Source organism: Streptopelia decaocto (genome assembly GCF_964273445.1).
Source record: "Streptopelia decaocto genome assembly, chromosome: 6".
Classification (NCBI taxonomy): domain Eukaryota; kingdom Metazoa; phylum Chordata; class Aves; order Columbiformes; family Columbidae; genus Streptopelia; species Streptopelia decaocto.
Window position 1 is genome coordinate 61,676,709 of NC_138660.1, and position 21,786 is coordinate 61,698,494.

Here is a 21,786-nt window from a genome sequence, read left to right on the forward strand (position 1 = left end):
CAGGTCTGAAACTACTAGATTTCAGAGTTTTAGGTTCTGATTCCAGCAAAACATCCTGTTCTTCTTGTGGTTAACGTATTATTTTACTTATCATCTGATTATACCTGAAAAAGCCATTTCAGATTGAAAATCTATGAGGTCCCTAAAATATAATCAGAGAATGAAAAACACCTTGTCTTGCCTCAGTCTAGTCATAGGTGCAGTAAATTTTATATTCTTTCACAAAAATCAAGCATATTATAATCTGCACATATATTAAAACATTTTCCAAATCTTCAGATTTTTCCCAATGCTGTTAGCTAAAATTTATCTTACTGCTATAATAGCCATTGTACTGTACTCCTGAGGTGACTGCGTTTCAGCCGTATTGTAGGCATGCAGTTTGGTTGAAAACCTTTAGAAGGAAAGGATATTACACAAAGGTTTAAATATGCTTTCTATTTAAAGAAATTATAAAGTTGCACTTCCTCCAGCCCTATAGCACAAGCTACAGGAATTTTAGATTTCAAGAGCTGCTACACTGTTAAGCCAGTGCTTTGCTTTTGCTGAGAGTTACATATTCCATTCCATTGTACTAAGGGGAAGATTGTAACTTTCTGATAAAGAAGAAACTTCTGAAAAAAGCAGTATTTTATTATAGTATCTGCTGCGGTTAGGAATCAAAAACTAGAATTACAAGCATTCCCAGCCAAATTGTTCTCATGAGATACTTTATTTTACTTGGTACTGTAATTCAAATGGCAGATAAAAAGAAGGAATTCAAAAAATCAAATCTCTTAAACCAGAAATGTTTCATGTTTACATATGATATACTGAAATTTGTAGTTCAAAGCAGTTTATTTCTCTGGTGACTGCATATTGACAAAGTTCATACATGTAGACAGACAGACAGCTGAGATAGATAATCTCTCAAACAATCAACCACTGCTAGATTTGCTCAAAAAATTACCCTTTGAACATGAAGCTCAACATCTTGCTGAGTACAACCTCCAATTTTCTGATATGCTTTCCTCACAACGCCTTCTACATCCACAATGCTTTCTTTGTTGATGCTGTCAATAAAGATAGGATAGGAGGGGTTACTAAATTTCATTGCTCACAGCACCAGACTCTGTACAGAGCACTAGGACTTTCATGTACTGTATGGATTGCTGGAACAACAAAACAGAGTTAAGGATTTAGGTAAAGTTAATTACATATATATATAATAACTGAGTAATGAAGGACTTGGCTAAATATTCCCAGCCACAAGAAATTCAATCTGGGATGGAAGACTTGGGAGGGAAAGAATTGTAATTAAGCTTAGTGCTCACTCATTCTTTGTGTGTATACATAAAGTGACAAGTTGCATCTTTCTTGTTCTGAGCCACATACACTCTTGTATGTGCCAGCTGATGCAATTATCTGAAAGACGTGTCTTAACCAGCAGAACAACGAACCGAAAGGAAGTTCTGAAGCGGAGGGGAAAATCAAAACTGATTGAGCTTGTTTAAACTACATGACTTGTTACTGAAAGATGCAAGATGCTTTTAAGTCATTTCTCTACGACAGGAGACATCTTAATTGCTCTCCACTAACAGTACGTTAAAACACCATGCCACATCTTGAAAGTCTTCCAAAAATGCAGTATAAAGTATGTGTGCTACAAACAAACAATAACAAAATCCTCAGGAGTCATAGGTGAGAAAATAATTTGTATGACCTGTTTTTATGTAGGTATTTAAGGTACTGGACTTTAAACCAGTAGTATTCTGCAGAGAATATCACCCCCACTGGAAATATATTTTCACTCTGTCTCTTTGCTAGCCTGCTTACAAAAGGCCAAATATCAGAAAATATTTCTTTCCTTTTTATGAAAAAGCAGGGAAGCAGCAGGCCCACAATTTAACTGCAAATCATAAGAGATGAGCGAGGTTGTCATCAGACAAGCTGCCCACTACTGAACTCAATAAAGCAAAGAGCAATTAACAACCAAGTTTAGAAGGTGGAATTCTTTTTCATTAAGACCCCATGCCCCAAAAAACCCAACACACAAACCCCATAGACCTAAGCTGGGGGGTGGTGAGATAAATACTTCTGTGCACAGAACGTGTTCCCGAGGTGCAGTAACCCCCAGTTAAAGGGGGTCAGGACAGAGTAGAAGCAGGTACAAGCTACTACTGACGGTAACTACAGTCCTGATCACTGGCATCTGCTTTGTTTTTTCTAGTACCACCCGCAGTATGTCAGTCTAAGGCTGTGAACAAAGCCGAGGTATTTTAGCTCTACAGTAAAACCACATAAGAAACTTCTTAGAATTGAGAAGTTTCTCTTTAGAAATACTTATGTTTGGAATTAGTCATTCTCTCACAATTTTAAAGTAGGATTTACCCAGCTAAAGAGTTCAGTTTCTCTTTTTAGCTGATGAAGGGAATTTAGCTTTCAAAGCCTGAGTGGTGTGACCCAGAAACAGCTGAGATACAAATCACCAAGTGTTGCCAACTGTGACTGCTTGCTTGCTCTGCTTTCTGCTGTTCCTGGAGTATCCATATCAGCCCCAAGAAAACCTATGTGAATCTTCCATCTAACCTGGGAGAAACTTTTTAATGTTATAAAGCTCAGTTCACATTTAAGTTATCCAACCAAATTTTTTAATAAAACTTGTTGGTTTTGAAAAAATCTGATGATATTAAAGTAACAGTGGAAAATTCAAGCATCAAAATTCTCCAAATGTAACAGCATCACTGTGAGTAAATTGCACATAACTAAAAAAAGCCAAATTCGAGCATTTTATTTGATTACACTACTTCTTTGATGGTAATAAGTTCAGGTGATAGAACTCATTGGCAGCTGCTCTAAAAGTTATGGAGACCATAGTGCTCCATATGCTTGACTTGCTTAACCATTAGATAATTCCACGTACTACATAAAATTTGTGAATAGTAGGTTTTTCTGGTACATTTACACTTAAAAGAGCTACAGTTGCTCAAATTACGAACAAATGACTGAATTTGTACAAAGCAGAGGTAGATAGTAGGCCTTAAATCAGAATTTCATTTAGTTAAGGGTGAGCTTCATCTCCATTATTTAAGCAAAGGCATGAAATACAAGACAGACAAGGAGAAATGACACTAAGTACTCACAAGCCCACCCTCTTACAAGTTAGTCTCTTTAAAACTCCTTAAAAAGACTGAGGCAGAAATGACAATGCTTTGGATGAAATAGAATGTGATGATAAGAAATGCACAGAGAATATATCATGCTAAAATAGTATTAGGTGTCACTATATATTCCCTTTGATTTTCAAATAAGTGAATGTCTAAAAGAACAAAAGTTTTACTCTTGCACTAACTTATTTTTCCCCCTAAACAGTTCTCCTCTGTTTTTCATGCTTCCTTTTTCATGTCAACATTTTGGCAAATGCCCAGAAAACACTACTAATTACACAAATAGCAGTGTCTTCACTGAAAACATACGTTTCTAATCTGCTGAATAAAAGCCCTCTCACTAATAATTGCAAAGAAAAACAATGTTTTAAACTCACTGGAGCAAATTCTCGGCACTATGCAAAAGAAAAGAGTATTTAAATGTTAATGTGTTGTATGAGGGATTCATTATCAGATTACTGATCCCATGGCTGAGAACTGCTGTTAGTGAAGTCGTTATAGAGCTTTGATCAGACCATGCACAGGATTCGAGATATGCACAATGGTATCAGTTTTAAAATACAGGAAGAACTGGTTTTTACATAATTGTAACTGCAATATTGCTTTGTGAACTTGCACAACAACAGAACTTTAAAACCTTGCACTTGTGATAAAACGTGGTTTTTTCCTCTCTAAATTGGAGTTGCAATTAATTTTTTTTCATTTGGATCACACTTTAAAACTGTAACATCCCTTGGTCATTAAATTTGTTACAATTTTAAGATGTATTTAAACTCAGATCCTACCTAAGTAGACCCCTGTATCCATATATGTGTATAACTGCCTGGGCACACAAAAGCATTACCAAGTTTTCTACTGCATATGACTGTCCTTGTATTTACAAACGTTCATCATCTACTCCAAACTTTCATTTGATATTGGAAAATACGCTTTTGCTCCTTCAGACTACGTATCTAACCTGGTATGGAAGTAAAAGCTCATGTTTTGAGTTCTGTTTGAACTGTGCTCAGCAAGACCCAGTGCTGGAAAAAGCTGAAGTCCCAAACATGGTGCATCAAATGGAAACAACAGAAACCTAGGAGGGGCAGCTTTGATTCCAACAGGTAATTCCAAGAATGTTACTGAAATGGTAACCGGTTCAAGTTACAAGAAACAATCTGCTTTAATGAAATGCCAGCAACTACAGCAGTGTTCTCCACAGCAGCAGCACTAAGTCATCTAGGTGATTTTTTGATAAAGTTCCACTGGGTAACAAAAAAAATCCCGAACAAACCAAAAAAGTGAACAAGTAGCAGAAAAGCATGCCAAAGCCATCACCATTTCCATTAAAGACAATCATATTTCTATCTGTAACTAATATTACAAAGGACTAGAAACTAAATTAGGATGCATGATGCATTAGAACAGAGGACATCTTGATATTGTTTAATCATTAAAGAAGCCATTTTAGTTACAGATTCATGAAGTTCAACGCTAAAAAGTTCCTCTGCAGAGCAAACTGCTTCTTTAAACCTAATGCTCCTTCCAAAAAAAATCAAGACTATAATTACTAAAGTGTCCACTAGATGCCTTATGTCCCTCTTAATTATCTGCGTGTCTATTAGCCAAGACTTTCTCTTTTAACCACAGGATTGCATTATTGCCGTCTGTGTGACAACATCTTTCATCAACAGCTTCATGTTGCAAGCTGAACCCCATGCAGGCCTCCCTAAGTGAATCGCAATCAGCATTTTCTTGATCAAAAGTCTGAAGAACTGGAAGAAACTTCATTATTTATAGAATTTCAATAGAAAATGTTTTACTTTATGGAAACATCTATACTTGTTCAGACTTTTTTTTCTTCTTTGACACCTTTGTGTAATCAGACTACACAAAATATTATTAAATCTAAAAATAAAATATTATTAAATCTAAAAATACTAAATAATTGTAATTAAAAAATAATATTTTATCTGAACGTCAGTGAAAGATGAAGGCAATAGAGCTTATGCTATAAAAAAAATGAGTTCTGTTTGTAAATAGTTGAAAGCATAAATATTTTATACTCAACTCAATAAGAGCAACTGTAATACTGTCTGCACAAACACAGTAAGTATCCACTAAGCCCTCTGCAAGAGGAGTTAACTGACATTGTATACATGAAGGCCAGGTAAACATTTATTGTCATTCTCTTCATTCTACAAATGTAGCAATCTGTTTCTTGTACCAAGATTCTAACACCTGGATGAACCTGGATATCTTCTTGGAAATAAAAACCAAAACAACTTATTCTTTTAAAGCTTTTAAGTAAGAAAATCCACTACACGTTTTAAATCATTTTCACAGAAAAAAAAAAAAAAAATCACTTGATTTCCCTTCCAAATCTACCTAGCTTCACTATCTGTTCATTGCATCTTGTCATACCTTTGTATCTGTAAAGTAAAGAACACTCTGTTAGCAGTAAATCTTGCATAGGTACCATCAGAGTGGGATTTAAATTACTAATTTCTCTTGGATAGAACAGAGACTTTTCTTTAGTCTCACAGGAAGGCAGATCTGCCTGACCATATATCATTCCATCTTGCAGCTTCACCATCAACTGTTTCCAATTTGGCTTATATTCAGACACAAAGACAATAAAAGTGGACAAAATATTCCAGAAATGGTCTAATGACTGCCATATATTAAATTAATGGCATTTTATTCCTCTTTTTCAAAACTCAAGAGATCTCCTAGCATAGCGGGTAAGAGAACTGCATGGACTCCTGTGAAGTCCGTTATTTATCACGATCTCACATTTCTCATCACTGACTTTCCTATATACTAATCCTGAACAAAATCCAAACTAATGACCAGAAAGGTACAAATTCACACTGAAGCGCATCGAAGTGGTTATTCTAAATGAGCCCTCATTACTATGTATTCTTAGCCCCTAGTTTACCATGCCAATATCTGTCATCAGCAAACTTAAAAACTGTGATTTGACATTTTATTCCAGATCACCAATATAAAAATTAAACAGAAATGGATAAAGAAAATATTTCTGCAATAACCAGCAGTTTTCACAGTACTACCAGTTCAGCTAGCTGATGAACTTACGTATATTTTTCTACATTGTGAAGTATTTTCACGCAGGTTTAACCTTTTTTTCCCCTCCATTTTTAACCTCTTTTCATGGATTTTCATTCTCCAACCTACTATAAAGACGCATCAAGGTATTTCCTGAGCACATTGTTTGCGCAGCTAAACTAGAATGTGTTAACCACCTCTCCCACTGCTCTATCATATCACATGGCTATGGTGGGGGGGGGGGGGCGGAAGGCTCAATGCTGATATAAACAAAACAAATAGAAACAAAACCAAAATTGGCCACATCCAATACTTTATGGAAAAAAAAGCAGGTTGATAAATTACTAATTGCACCACCTGGCAGCTCTGCTGGCTGAAAGACACAATTAATTCTTTCTCTTACGCAGCATCCCTTGCAGGACTAGGCTGAATTATTTTTTCTGATGGAAGAACTTCACAGCTGCCAAGCCACTATCTTGACTGGCTCTATATTGTTGGCTATGTATTTTTTGAAAGTTCAACTAGAAACCTTTCGTAGCTAAACTCACAGGTATTTCTTTGTAAAACTGAGTTAAACCAGTATTAAGTACCTTTCACTAAAAAGAACTCAAATTCTTGTGATAAGAGATAACTAGTATATGCATGTTGCTAGACCACAGAAGGTTATGAAAGTTCTTGGTTTCCATGTGCCAATATCTAAAAGAGGAACTCGTTTATTTATTATTTATGAAAATTTGTAAAAAATTGCTCATGATTTAATCAGTTCTCATTAAAAATTCAAGATCCACAATTTCACAGACTATTCTAAAGGAAGTTTTGGACCCAGTATCAAAATATAAGAAAGCAGCACATGAAAAATAAAGTTTATGTACTACCAGTGGAAAAGTTCAGTTTAAAAATTTAGTTGAAATGTGAGGTATTGAAGTTAAATGTTTCCTTCAATAAATGTGTATTTTTTCATTTAATGTGTAGGAAACAAGAGGAGGTGACGAAAAAAGACACTGAGAAAGGTAGAGAAACAGTATAGTTATTTTTAGACACCTAAGACCAGCCTGATCTGCTGGTAATAATGGCATCATTCCCCAGCAGGTGAGAACTAGGAGGAGAGCGCCTGAAGACAAGGCAGGTGCTGCTGCTGCACTTCAGGTCATACTGACCACAAGTGCACCCAGAAGTCAGGGAACAACCGCAGGTTCTGAGGACAAGTGGCAGCTGCAATGGTGGTATCAGGTAAAATTGTAGGAGATAAAACACTAGAAAAAGTGAGACAGCCTGTCAGGATATTCATAAAATAGGTTTGTTGGTGAGAAGGAATGAGAAGATGATTGCACTAACGGTGTTAAAAAAACAGAAGCAAAGCCCTAAAAGAAAACGCAGAATGCTGCAGCAGAGAAAGTTCTGCTATTCAAAGCACATGACAATAAGCAAGGAAACATTTCAGAACCACAAATAATGAGTAAAATACACATGCTATAAATTGGAGAGGCTGAAGCATCAGGGTTTAGCTGGAAAAAGCTATCACAAAAAGGAGCAGGATGAAAAGTTAAAACACAGTACAAATATGAGTTGGGCTGCTCAGGTCTGTCACATCAGTAAAAGCAGGGACATGACTGGGAGCTGGAAAGAACCTAAGGATGAGGTTCCATCTGACTGAACAGCTCGCTGCTGCCAGAAGAGAAAGGAGCTTTGCTTTCTACTCTTTCCAAATACCCTTTTCCACCACTTACCACTCCTTTTTAGCTCTGGACCTCCATGACCTGGTTTAAATCACTAAACTGACAGAAAACTAACTCAGTAAAAAAAGATCAGTGAATTAAAAAAAGAGAGTCATGGAAGGCTTACAAATAGCAGAGTCAGCAAATGAAAGAAAAGAGTAATGATCAACTTCCCTCTCATAAGCTCCTAACCACTGAGCTCTGGCCACCTATGAAATGTAAGAAATTCAGTTGCGAACGAAAGAACCACGAAGAAAACTGAAAAAGAAAGATGTCGGAGAGAACTGGAGAATAGGAAATTGAGCATCACAAGAGTTATTTCACTGTTCTCTAGTGCAGGTTCTTTAGTGCAAGTACAGACTGTTGGTAGTTTAGAGGAAGATGAACTGGGGAACAAGTACATTATATTCTTAATTCTTTTCAAAGATCCTAAACGCTGGAGAGAGCAAACTATTTCATGAAGAAACAGAAGACTCCACTTTGGCTCATAAACACCTGTAAACAGCATGTTTCACCCTGGCACTGCCAACACTCAGCACCGCCAAACTGCAAACACTGCTGGTTCTGTTTTCTTGTTGCCTTGAACCTCAAACCTCCTCAGCACAAGCATTATCCCAACCTTCTTAACTTGGCTTCTGGAAATCTGTGCTACAATGAATCCCTCCTCTCCCTGGCATATTGAAGGTTGAAGGCTGGGGCACTTTTGCAGCTAATTAGTAGGGGCTCCTTTCCCAGGCATGAGAGTAGTGCCAAGAACCAAACAGAAGCAACTCAAGTGCCACATGTTCAACATATTATTGCACTGAATTGATCCACATTTCTATCTGCGAACAAGTAGATATACATGACTAAAAGCTCTACTATAAAAACACCTTTGTCATGCAAGTATACTAGACAACCCAAAGTGTCATTTTTTTTATCTTTAAGAATGAAACAAACCAAATAACTGAATTTAAATTGCTGCAACAAACATTTGTTTAATTGGCGAGTCTTGCCATTAACCCCTAAAATATTTTTAAAAGTAACTTAAATCCCTCATTAAAAATTCTAGTGCCAAAAATAAATTGTAAATAAGATTAACTCAGTGCACAGAAGCCACTCTTAATTTCTTCAACTCAGTAAACCACTTGCAACATGGAGCTTCTTCACATCAGTTCTAGCTATAAAACGTATCACTACACTGCACATCTTGTAGAAGAAAAACCCTGCACATGTGCAGACACACACAAACACCACACAAAATGAAGTGTCCCACTAAGCTCAGCTTGCCAGACTTTTTGTTAGGCAGCTTGAAAGTAAATGTAGGTTGTCTGCAGCGAGAGAATGCTGCTTCAGCAGTTCAGAATGAATTTCAAGCCTGTTCTCTATTTTATCTTTTGTCAGTGTAATGTATTCAACGCAATAGTGAACTGACAATTTAAATAACTACATTTTAAAACAAACGAAGCATTGATGTTAATGTGTGAAAATGGTCCCAGCCCCTGGGAGCCCTGGTTCCCACCATTGTTTACTCTGACAACAGGATATAATTGCTTACTTACTTGGCAGCAAACTTTACCATCTGCTTGCTCGCATGCTGTCCCACAGCCACCAGAGCCTGGATATTAAACTGCTGCTGACGCAGGACTAAGAAACACTGCTTCCCTGAATACAAAGGAAAACAACACAGGTGTATTAAGGACAAGTTACTTGAGGTCTTTGTGAATGAGAAAAATGCTTTACTACTTTAAAACTCAACTGAGCTTTTAAGAGAGGAGTGTGAGTCTCTCTCCCTTGCCACCCGTCCCACCCCAAATAGCAACATCAAACTAGTCTGCATGTACAGACACCAGGCATTGAGATAAATCAAATAATTCTGCCTTACATCTACAAACACATGAATGGGCATTTTCTAAAAATAATAATAATAAGCCTTCCAAGACAAATAACATCTAGACAAAACAAAAACTAGAACTCATAACTTTTAAAATACCTATTGTTCTTCAACTGCAAGAAGTAAATCATACTTTTCCTTGTTGCTTTGCTCACAACTACTTCCAGCTCTACATTCTTTTAAAACAAGTTTTTTCTCATCTTCTCAAATTAAAGCTGTAAAGTTCATTTCACAAAGCTGCTCTGAGACAAATAGGCTTGATTTTGCACCACAGGGACTAAACCAACAATGTTCATTCTATGATACACCACACATTCAGGATGAAGGGGAACAAAAGGAGTATTGATTCTGGTGAATGACAAGAACCTAAAAGAGCCCAGTAAAAATTCCTGGAGGAGCAATTTATTCATTAACAGCTTAGGGAAAAAGAAATTAATAGGCATTAATAACAATTTACAAAGAACATAGTGCACTTTGTTGACTTTTAAAATGGGTATTTCTCAAGTCAACAAATTCTTTCTAATCTGTTTAGCCGACAGTTACAATAATTTCATATTTCTCCTCACACCTCTAATAAACATTTACTCCTTAACTTAGACTCAAGGAAATATGGTGATTTTATATGCTTCTTCCTCAGAGAGAGAAATTAACAGCAAACACTTCATTGTTGTACCAGTATATCAATATAATTTTAATTCTGAGTTCTGACTCATAACATTATAACATTGCCACTAAAATGGTGAGAATAGGATGAAGGCAGAAGATTTGTTAAAGATAGCTGCTTCCCAGTTATTGTTGACCTAGACTGTAAAACATTAAAATCAACATACATCTAACTTGAACACTGACACCAAAAAGCCTTTTGCAGTTTTCATTTGCAATTATGTAGATTACCATTCCTGACACATAGCTGCAGAAAATCTAAATAGTATCAGAAGATAAACGCAGAACATTTGACATACAATGTGATGGAAATCCAAGCAAACATATAAAACTAGTACAAAACATTATTAAAAATTAAAATTATAATTCTGGAAATACCTAATGTTGTCCTATGATTGTGATTTCAGAAATGCAACAAAATTAAGTCTGTAATTTCAGAAAACAGAGTACAACTATTTCTGTATTCCAGAGGCTGCCATAACTAAGGAAAGAAGCTAATATGGTACAGATGTATGTATTTCTTGCAGGCAAATATTAAGCCATAGATTTAAATTAGAGAAGTACAGTCTTCAGAAATTAAATAGAGCCTTCAGCAGTACACATGCCCTGGTTTTAGATCCAGCAAGTCAACAAATGAAGTACAATTTTTCCATAGGTCACAATACGCTAAGTTTGTTTAGATAAGCTAGGTGTATCTCACGCCTTTAACATCTCAATACTTCTTACTTACAATGTGGTTTGATGCAGTATTCCCTAGAAAACAGTGTTTGTCTCCATGATTACAGTGACAAATAATTTAGCAAAATATGATCCAGGTTTCAACAACGCTGTATCAGGTGTTCAAACAAAAAACACAACTGAAGACAGCTACAATGTCATTCAGCTAGTAAATATTTAAGGAGAAGGTAGTGAAATAAATGGAGGGAGCTGCTATCATACTAATCAGAAGCAAAAGTTTGGCAGTTGTACTTAATCCCAAACACTAGAAGTCTGATGAATATCTGCATTTTCAAAAGGACTCAAATCTTTCTGTCATGAGTAACAGTAGTTGTTTTCATGAGGGAAGAGGAAGTCTTGTGGAATATAACCACTTCTAATCACACAGAAGATAAGTGATCAAAAAAACCTCACTGATAGGAATAGTTAAAACATCACAGTTACACAGATTGTAAGAGGAAACAGAACTTTTCCCAAAAGAGCCTAATGCATACAAAATAAAGTATCAAAAAGACAAGCTCTAATCAAATCTACTTAATGATTAGATGCCTTTCCAAATCAAGAGATGAAAAAAAGGAAACATCAGAGTGAGAAAAAAATCTGGATTATGGGTTGTTCTCCATGTGCTTCAAAACATTTACATGGTATTCAATTGAAAAGTATAAGACCAACTTGATCAGATTCAACAGTAAGCTACTCTAAGTTTCTATAAAACAAAACAATACGTTGTCCCACAGAAATGCCTATAAACATGAAATCTTTAAAAGAAATTTGGTTAAAAAGGTCTGACACAGTCTAACGCAAGGAACTTCTAGTCACTGAACAAATAACAGAGGACACCACAGAGAATCCCATCAAAAGTAAGCACATAAAACCAAACATGAATCCATTTCCTTTCTTGGATCGAAGTACCAAATGACAACAGACCTTGTGAGAGAAAAGGATGTAAGGAAGGAATTTGCATAAAGAATAAAAAAAGTTTGGCCATATAAATTAATACATTGCTAATTACAGAAATCTGCCAGCAAAGAGAAAACTTCATGTGGTTTATTGTAAATTGGGTCCAGTATTTAAAATGCTCTTGGTGATACTCTTATTTTCAAACATACTATTTTGATATTTTATAAACCTTTGCACTCATAAACCAAGATCAAGTTCAGGTCTAACATACCGCACAAGTCCCAGCTGCCTGGCAGAGCTCAGACAGATTTCCCAACTGCTTTTCAATGATAAACGTGATCAGTAGCTTACGCTGGCTTGAAAATAAGGCCAGAAATAACATTTAGTCAATCTATGACAAAAACCACAGGGCCCCAACCATTTCAATTTTAGTACAAACCACAGAAATTCCCAACACCCCATTCTTCACACATCCTTCAGTTAATTTCCATCAGGCTTCGTGAGTGGCTTGCTATATGAGACAGCTGGATTCTGCAGTTGTTCACATTCTTTTTTTTTTGTTTATTGGTCAGAACAAGACAGGGTTAAATAAAGGATACGCTGGTTATTTAGGAGTCAAATTTGAGCTTCTGAGAAAAACTAAAGCTATTTTTCTGTAAGACTTTCCTGTTTCCTGCAAGACTTTCCATAATGGTAGGAATAGCGCCACGATGTGTGTGGGAAAGTCTAACATTACTTTTTACTCCTTAACATTTGCTTTTCTGGTAAGATTCTTTCCCCCAAAGCTTAAGTAAACAAACACGTGGCACTCCCTGAATGTCCGAATTGCTCTGTGTTGTCAGACCAAGAGGGAACAAGAAGCACAATCAATAAATTAAGAACATTTCATGCCCATAATCAACTCATTTTGCTTTAATTCTTCAGGTTGTGTTAAAGAGCTTTGAAAATAAGCACTTTTAATTAATGAAAAACAAGTCTTTCCTGAGGTCAAAGGCAAAGGATGACAGCTTCTCGTGAGTTAATATTGCCATGTTACATAAATGTTACTCTGATTAAAGTAAATGCATACATCATGCAAAATACTGTATATAAATGCAATACAGAGACAGTAATAAACAACCATTGAACCTTATGTCGTTTTAAAGGTCTGCAGAGACACTTTAATATATAAAATTCTGTTAATAGTCTGAACTCTTCCTACAATTGGCAAAAGAAAAAGCCACAAAGATACTCTTATTTGTATACTGATAGCAACATTTAAATTAGATAGTGTCTACTGCTTGAACTACTTCAAGTTGTAGTGACCAAGGTTTTCACAGCTTCATGGGGGGTTCACATTTTCTATACATAGCAAAGAGAGACTTCTGTGTAAGACCATACCACAGAACTTTAGGATTTAGGAAGTCACAGAGGACTCTCTAAACTTGAAGATTCTAATAAAAAATAAAATGAGCATTATTTGTATATATTTACATGCAGTTCCTTATTTTAACTGACTGCAGTACAGATGCTCATTAAAAGGGACATTTTTTTGGAAAATGAAGACTCAAAAAGAGAAATTAATCTGGTTATCTGTGACAATATTCTGTATTGTATTCTTGCCCCTAATCTGTATTATTCCCAATCCTAAAACTACTGTTAAATTTCATTTGTGAATATAATTTTTTTATGCTCCTTTCTTTCAACTCTTGGGAAGACAAGGTATTTATATCTCACCACAGAGCTGCCAAACACAACTGAAACCAGTATAACAGTTGTCAGCATCTGATGTCAACTGAAAAGGCCAAAGCCTATTTAAGTTTGCATATGGCAAACGGACCTCCAGAGAGAATTTTGGGTTCCAAGGAAGAAATTTGGCTGCCAGACAGCCAAGTAGGACAGCCCACACTACTGAGAACCTATGAAAGGATTTTCCCTTTGTCTTGCTAATGAAAGATGATGTTTCTCATTTTAAGTTCAAATTGATATCATCAGACACTGGTAACCGAAAGTAAAAATTCTGCAATTTCAACACAAATTTTTATTTCCTGTTGAAGAAAAGGTATAGTGAAAATATTCATAAGCAGCAGAATACATATGGCCTGTCTGACAACTGATACAATTATAATAAATCATGCTTTACAGTAGAAGCTTGTAACACCCAAAGGAAAATTACTATAATATTTTAAAGTTCCTATTATTTATAATTGTCTGTACATTACTTAGGAATATGTTAAAAACCAAAATTCACTTTTACTACAATGTAAAAGTAATACCCAATTTCCACTCAGCTGAAAGTAAAATTTCCTTTTACCCTGTTGGGAAAAGAGAGGTGGAAAAAAGTTAAAATAACCAGTTAAAGTGAACACCAAGTGAACACTGAGTAATCAGGTGGCCAAGTTTTCTTGTATGCAAGACATAACTAACAGGTCATGAAGCCAAAATATAACATTCAGGTTATATCAACAATATGAGGAAAGAAAAATAAAAACCCTGGAGACATCTCACCTTTAGCTCTGCTTGTATGAATTCTGCCACGAACCCAAACCACTTCATCAGCCTTCTCCACTGTCAAGTCTTTTATTCGAACCAAAACTCTATCTGAATTACAAAAAAACAACACGTTTTAAAATGGTTTTGGTTTTTTTGAAGCAAAACATTTTTCACTTTAAACTCCAAATACATATTCGCTATAATTTACAATAAATCTAAATCATTATTTTTTGTATTTACAGCATGACAGGTGTATTGGAAACATAAGATCCCATTTCCTTTCTCAGTGAATTTTACTTGATCAAGTAGTTTTAAATTGGTTCAAGCTTATTGTTTGACTTATATAGGAGGGTGAAACTGCACTAAAACAAAAGCAAGACTTACTGGAGTCCACAGATGGCAGAACCCAGCATGACTACACTATTTTTGATAGGACTTCCCTGTGCTGCACTTATTAGTCTGGATTTCTGCTAGCTAAGGGATGTCTGCCCTGCAACTCTGCAACATGGCAGTTGGCATGTTGAACACAGCAAAACAAAGGCTCAGAGGTGACATGAGTGTTCTCTGTATCTATGTAAGGCAAATAAAACTGTAAAATAATTGTTATTTAAAATGAAGAATAAAAATAAACCACAAATAAATGTGCACTGAAAATTAAAAGAAGATTTCAATAAACACAATAGCATTTTGGAACAACAGTATTATTGTGTAAAACCAGTAAAATTTATTCTAAGAGAGAATCTCTTTGACAACCTGATGAAGCATTGCTATCATTTTAAGAGCCAGGATTCATCAGAAAGAACCCTTCAAATTCCATGTACTCAAGAAAGCTGAATAACAACAGGAATGCATAGTTTGGAAAAGACAGATTTTGGATAGCAAAGGAAAAATAAAAATTATCCAGGGAAATATTTTTAAATAAAACAGGACTTTAACAATTTGATACAATCATAAGCTGCCAAGATGCTGGCTGCATGCCACTACTGCTTGAAACGTACTTGCTTAACTTGCTTATTTTGCCATAGATGGTTGGCCAAATGTATTGTTGCATGGTCTCCAACACTTATGTCGTATAGTATCTACAAATCAGTTAGAGGATATACATAGCACTGCATAGAACCCAAACAATTCTAACAGCTACACTTACTTATTTACAGTTTGTATGTGGTTAAAAACACTGCTTATTAAACCAAAAAAAAAAATCTTCAAGGGAGATATTTATCCTTCTGGGTCTCTTCCAACTCGAGTTATCCTATAAAATCTATTACACAAGCTAGTTCTCTCTCGCTGCCTTTCATCACAGATATTGTTTCAAACTAACATTCATTTTCTAAAACACTTCCACTCTAGACTTTTCCCGCCAGAACTTTTTCAAAGTTTTGCCTACCCCAGGTTACCATCTGCTGTTCTGGCCTCCTTCCCTCTGTCTCTGAATACCAGTCACAGCTTGCCCTGCAAGCCTATTATTCTGCACTGGGAATTCCAGGGGGGTTGAAAATGTTTATTAGCTTATGCTCAGGGCAATGAAGTTTTTTCCTCACAGATACCCATCAAAACCAGAACAGAATGAAAATGCACAGAGAAATATGATAGGAAATAGGCTCAAATATATTAATAATGTGCGTGTGTGTGCACACATGGACTGGGAAAGAGAGAAAGGGGAATAGAGAATGTTATTATTTGCCAGGAACTTCTGACATTCAAACTTTACCAGTATAGTACTATAAGAATCACGCAACCAGAACAATCCATAAGCACTAGTATTTCTAAGAGTTTGATATTCAGATAGTTAAAATTACCTCAGTCAACTTAAAATTGTGTTGTTAGAAACTTAAAATATTTTCCAGGCACAAGCATAAAGACACAATGAGGTGTTACTCTTTTTATGAATCCTTAGTGTTACAAGAACCATCTGCCTTAGATAAATACTTTAAAAAATCTTTTGGATACATAATGGTTCATGTTTCATCAAGACTAAACAAACACCTTTAACACAAAAAAAATTATACAGTATGAATTATTAAAAACAATTTCATTAAAAGAGAAATAAAATAATACCCAAAAAGAGACATCATGAAGTCATTTTTTCCACCAGCAGATCACAGAATCACATCACAGCTGAGGTAGGAAGGGACCTCTGGAGGTCACCTGGACCAAGCCCCTGCTCAAGCAGGGTCACCTAGAGCCAGTTGTCCACAATCATGTTCTGATGGGTTTTTAATATCTTCACAGAGGGAGACTCCACAATCTCACTGGGCAATCTGTGGCAATGCTTGGTCACCCTCCTAGTGAAAAACCTGGGTTCTGATGTTCAGAGGGAACCTCTGGTGTTTCAGCTTGTGGCCACTGCCTCTGCTCCTGTCCATGTGCTCCACTCCCAATGCTCAATGTAGCAACTGTTAATGTCACTTTGTTTCACTCCTTCAACACTTCCCAAACCTAATCTTCTTTTCCTCTCACTTCCAAAACGTGACATGTTCATGATAATGTCTACATTTGTTAGTGTAAGCAATCATTTGTCACTCATTTTCTCTTGTCCAACCAACATATTGTAGCTAAAATCTTCCCTCTGTACTCTCACATGTAATTTCACCTGGAATTCCTTTCAGTTCACTTCCATCTCTTCCATGATAAAAATGATGCTTCTTGTTCTCACCTTTAAGGTCCTCCCACCATACTCATCAGACTACTAGCTACTTCTTGTTCCACAAATGCAAGCTATATGTACATTTTCTGTGTTCTTGCCACATAAAGACTTAAAGACAATGCAAAAAACACTTAAAACCATGCTACAGTTTCAGTGAAGCCAAGGGAACAAAGATTTTAAACAAACAAAACACTCTGTAAGTCTGAAATTACACTTACAGCCCCAATTCAATATTTATGCTGTCTCACCTTCATTGCCATTTTGAATCATGTTTAAGGGGAAACTATTTTTTGTTTCCTTCTTGTATAGGGCAATCTCTCCTTTACAACACACTAAATACCTTTCTCTCAGAACTCAACCTATTCTAAACATAGGCAGAGAGGATAAAAACCCAAAAAGCTGTGTGGGTTATACAAGACAAAAATCACTTTTCCACCTGCAAGCCCCCATTCCCTGCCTGTCACATCAGCCTGTTCACTAAGTTCTATTATATTGCATCATGGAGTTTTGAACAGTATGATCTGTATTTCTGCTGTCCCTATGAAGAGACAGCATCTTTACAATGTCGGATACATTTGAAAAAGATAAGTTCATTAAAAAAATCTTGAAAGTCAAAAGCATTATAACATGAAAGCAACTTCCAGGGAGGGGAGATGAAAGTCATGTGGCTGAAAGGAGAAAAAGGAAAAGGCATATGTGCGTTTTACTAGCAACTACAGCCGCGAGCAGGCAGGAAGGACTTAAAGACATGACGTAACAGGAAGGGAGAACATCAGAGAGCCAGGGCAGCCAACATCAGCAGAGGAAAGACTAAAGCGGGCCAAGAACGGAGGCACAGGTGTCTGTGAGATCAGCAGAGCGGGGTGGAGCATCTAAGCAGCAACTCTGTGAACATGTGAAGAGAGTTCTAATTTGCCTACAGAGGAATAAAAACGGACGAGTTTTAAAAGGACAACAACCCTATGCCTTGGAAAGGGTGAGTAATTTGCTCCAATCACTCTAAGATTTTTAATTTCCCACGTCCAGCTGCTGTCCTCAGGACAGCACAGCTACTGCAGTAAAGCCTAAAAGCAACAGTGCTGCAGCCGTCCAAACGAGCTCCTGCCCATGTCTGTGCTGGCTGTCAGCTCCAGCCACCAGACAGTACGTGGATCCGCACATGTCATACTGCAATTCATTATTCTGACTTAGAAATGGCATCTACCCACACAGACTTCAGAAACAAACACAATTAATACAGTACAGACAGATGGGAACACTTGCATTTGTGCTTCCCCGCCACCCCCTGCCCCAAGCAGCAACTCCTCCAAGACACTCAAAGCAATCAGAACACTTTGGGGAAAAGCATTCATACACTACCAATGTGAAGCGATGACTTCACCCTCCTGTGAGTCCTTTGATAAGAGCTCTCCCTGACAGGAACTACTGAATCTTTAAAGAAGGCATTACTCTCAAAGAAGGGACTAGGCCAATCTTGAACTTTTTTACTACAGGCATCTTGGTTTTTATTGTTACCTAATTTTAGTGCTCTGGATAAGCATCTTCTAAAAAATGGAACAGCAGGAGTGTTGTAGGTTGCATTTTAAACCCAATGGAAAACCTACTCAATCTTGTCAATACATTGGCTTTTTTTTTTTTAAATGAGGATCAAGAGTACAACAGACCAAAATACACCACTCAGGCTTTTTCATATAATTTCCTGTCAATTTCGCCATTTTCCTTCTCAAATAGTTTTTTTTTTCTCCACAGTATTTTTGAGTGTTTCTTTTGAATAGGAGACACTTGGTAGGGTGGACTTTATAAGATTAGGATTTGATCCACCATCTCGATCTGCCAGTCTGGGTCTCCCACGCAGTTGTTTGCTACGGAGTGTGAAACTGGCAGAGGAAACACAGCTTGTAGAAACTCTAGCGAGCCAAATGCCATCAAAGAAGAGCGCAGGGTAAGGAGATCCACCAGTTACACATTTCACTATGAAGAAGGTACAAGAAGCCAGTCTATTGTCTTCCCTCATTCCTGTTTCATGCACTGAATAATATGAAAATTAGTATTTCCTGGGATGCTGGCCTGGAAGATTGTTCTCCAGCTGACAAGTCCTTCTGAATCCCAATTCCCCATCAGTATGAGGATTTCCTGAATTCACAGTGGTGCGAATAATTATAAAACCCATAAATATTAATATATAATATTAATGGGTTTGCTGGTCGTATGTAGGAGTAACAAAGGCTGAATATGCAGATATCCTACTCAGAGAGTGCTGTCAGAGCAAGCCATAGCAGAACTTACTCCAAAGAAAGAAAAAAACTGACATCTCTGGACTCAGTACATTATAAATTAGAAATTATTTTTTTTAAAAAAGACTGCAGTGATGGACAGAAACAAAACCTGACAGTCTGTGTAGAGTGTGGTCCAGACAATGGCAAAGACTGAGATTCCATAACCTCTCTGGATCCAGCTCCAATATCCAACCACACTCATTATTTGTTTTTCTTCTAATGAGAATTTCCTGTCTCCCGACTTGTGTCCGTGACCTCCTGTCCAATTACCACACACCTTCAAACATCTGGCTTTATCTTCTCTACACCCTCCCATTAAGTAGCTTTAAACAGTAATATCTCAGTAATATCACTTGCCCTTCTCTAGGCTAAACAAGCCCAGCTCCCTCAGCCTCTCCTCACAGATCCTGTGCTTCAGTCCCCTCACCAATTTGGTAGCGCTCCATCAGACGGCTCCAAAATGTTAACATATTCCCTTGCACAGGAAGAGCCCAAAACTGGACACGACACTCCAAATGCAACCTCACGAATACCAAATGTATTCAAAACAAGGGAAAGAATGGCAGCAGGATTTGAACGAAAAAGTTTGATAAATGATTTCTCAAACTAGTACAGAGGATATCTAGTACATAAATCCTTTTCCCCCTCCTCTTTTGATATAAAGTTCTTTTATTTTTTAACTGACCTGGTTTCTCTTGAGATTGTATCATTGATGACACTCCATATCTTTCCTTAGCATAATCCTAAAATGAAGGTGAGAAACATACATCAAAGAAGCATATGCAAAAAGATTAACAAAATCATTACATATTTACCAGAGGTAATACAAAACAATCAGCTATAATATTAAAGTCAAGAAATTGTGTTTCAGACTCTTAGACATGCACAAGTGAGAGAAGGTAACTGTGCCCTGTAAGAAAAAAAAATCCAACAACAGCAAACACCTTAGGATCATTATTTGCTACACAGAAGTTAGTGTGAATACCTCTGGAAAGAGCCCACTCCTGAAATGACATGAGTCCTGCAGAAGTAGACCCATGGCTAAGCATTTCCTTCCAATATTCAGGTACACTAAGAAATCCAGCAGATTGCACACCCTTATGACAGCCTAAGCAAGCTTGGCTGAGTACTAACAAAATGTTGGGTAAGACAGCGCTGGACAGGGCCTTTCAATCAGAAAGACGACAAACCTATCTTCCCAATTAAGTCCACCCATTTCCAAATACAAAAAGGCCCTAGTTTATTTATTTTATTCTATTCAAAACATTAATCTACATTCATTCTAAACACTTTACTTGGCGGGGGGTGGGGGAGGGAAGGAAGCAGTCTCTGTTTCTCTGTTTTTGATGAATTGTGGATCATGTCTAATTTTACAGATGCCACCCATACACAAAATTCCTTACTGCTGATGCATTTTCAGCTTTTCGACAGCAAGTAAAGTTAATTTTATAATGAAATGAACTGGTGCTCATTATTAATACTTTTTTTCCTTCTTGGAGAAATACCGGCCTACAATTTCCCTTATCTTCAAGTCAAGGGCTGGCACAGCTGCCAGGCCAGCAGGAGCCAGCGGTGCCCCCGCTGCTATGAGCACCACAGCCCAGAGGTTTGTGCAGGTGACTGCAACGAGGAAAGCGCCCAGGCAGGGCCTCCGCCAGCCGCACACGCGTGACCGACCCCCAGCGCGGCTCAGGAGACGCCGTGTGACCGGAGAGGGGCCGAACTCTTCGGTGAAGCACCAAATGACCGGGTCCGACGAAGGGGGAGGTGTTTACAGGCAGTGCAAAGGCAAAAAGGCAGCTCTGTTCTCGCGTCTGGCCAACTCCCCCACTCAGGCCCGGCCTCCCCGTCCCACAGGCCCCTCGGGCGGCTCCAGCCCCGCGCCAGGCCGGACCCTGCCCCTTCCCACTCCCGGCACAGGCAGCCTCGACGCCGCGCCCGCTCCCTCCCTGCGGGAGACCCACATCGGCCGCCGCCGACTCTTTGCTGTCCGGACGGTGGTCCTGGTCCTGGCCCTGCCCGCGGCCCGCAGCGCTCGGCATCCTCCCGCTGCTGCAGCCGCACTGCCCCTCCCCCCCGGCACCGCACGGCCACGCCGCTTCCGCGCTCCCGCTTCTCGCGAGAGCTCCGCGCGGGCCGCCCTATCGCGAGAGCGGAGCCGCCACGGCGGGACAGTGCGCAGCGGCGGGAGGCGCACGCGCCGCTAACGGCTGGGGCGGGGCGGGCTTCTTCCCCTCAGCCGCCTCAGGACGGGCGGGTGGGCGGCTCGTTGTGCCCTTCACCTCAGCACCCCAAACGGTCGTTTTCACAGAATCACAGACTGTCAGGG

General features: G+C 38.0%; 1 protein-coding gene across 1 annotated transcript in view; it reads right to left on the minus strand.

The window, feature by feature from the left end:
- Nucleotides 1–21,571, minus strand: part of DARS1 (aspartyl-tRNA synthetase 1) — a 41,192-nt gene extending 19,621 nt beyond the window's left edge. Inside the window, exons 1-5 of the mRNA XM_082055579.1 lie at nucleotides 21,422–21,571; nucleotides 20,143–20,200; nucleotides 14,550–14,642; nucleotides 9,451–9,553; nucleotides 950–1,052 (exon numbers count right to left, since the gene is read on the minus strand). Coding sequence (XP_081911705.1) covers nucleotides 950–1,052; nucleotides 9,451–9,553; nucleotides 14,550–14,642; nucleotides 20,143–20,200; nucleotides 21,422–21,499 — 435 coding nt within the window. The 5' untranslated portion in view covers nucleotides 21,500–21,571. The remainder of the gene's footprint in view (nucleotides 1–949; nucleotides 1,053–9,450; nucleotides 9,554–14,549; nucleotides 14,643–20,142; nucleotides 20,201–21,421) is intronic.
- Nucleotides 21,572–21,786: the final 215 nt, after the last annotated feature.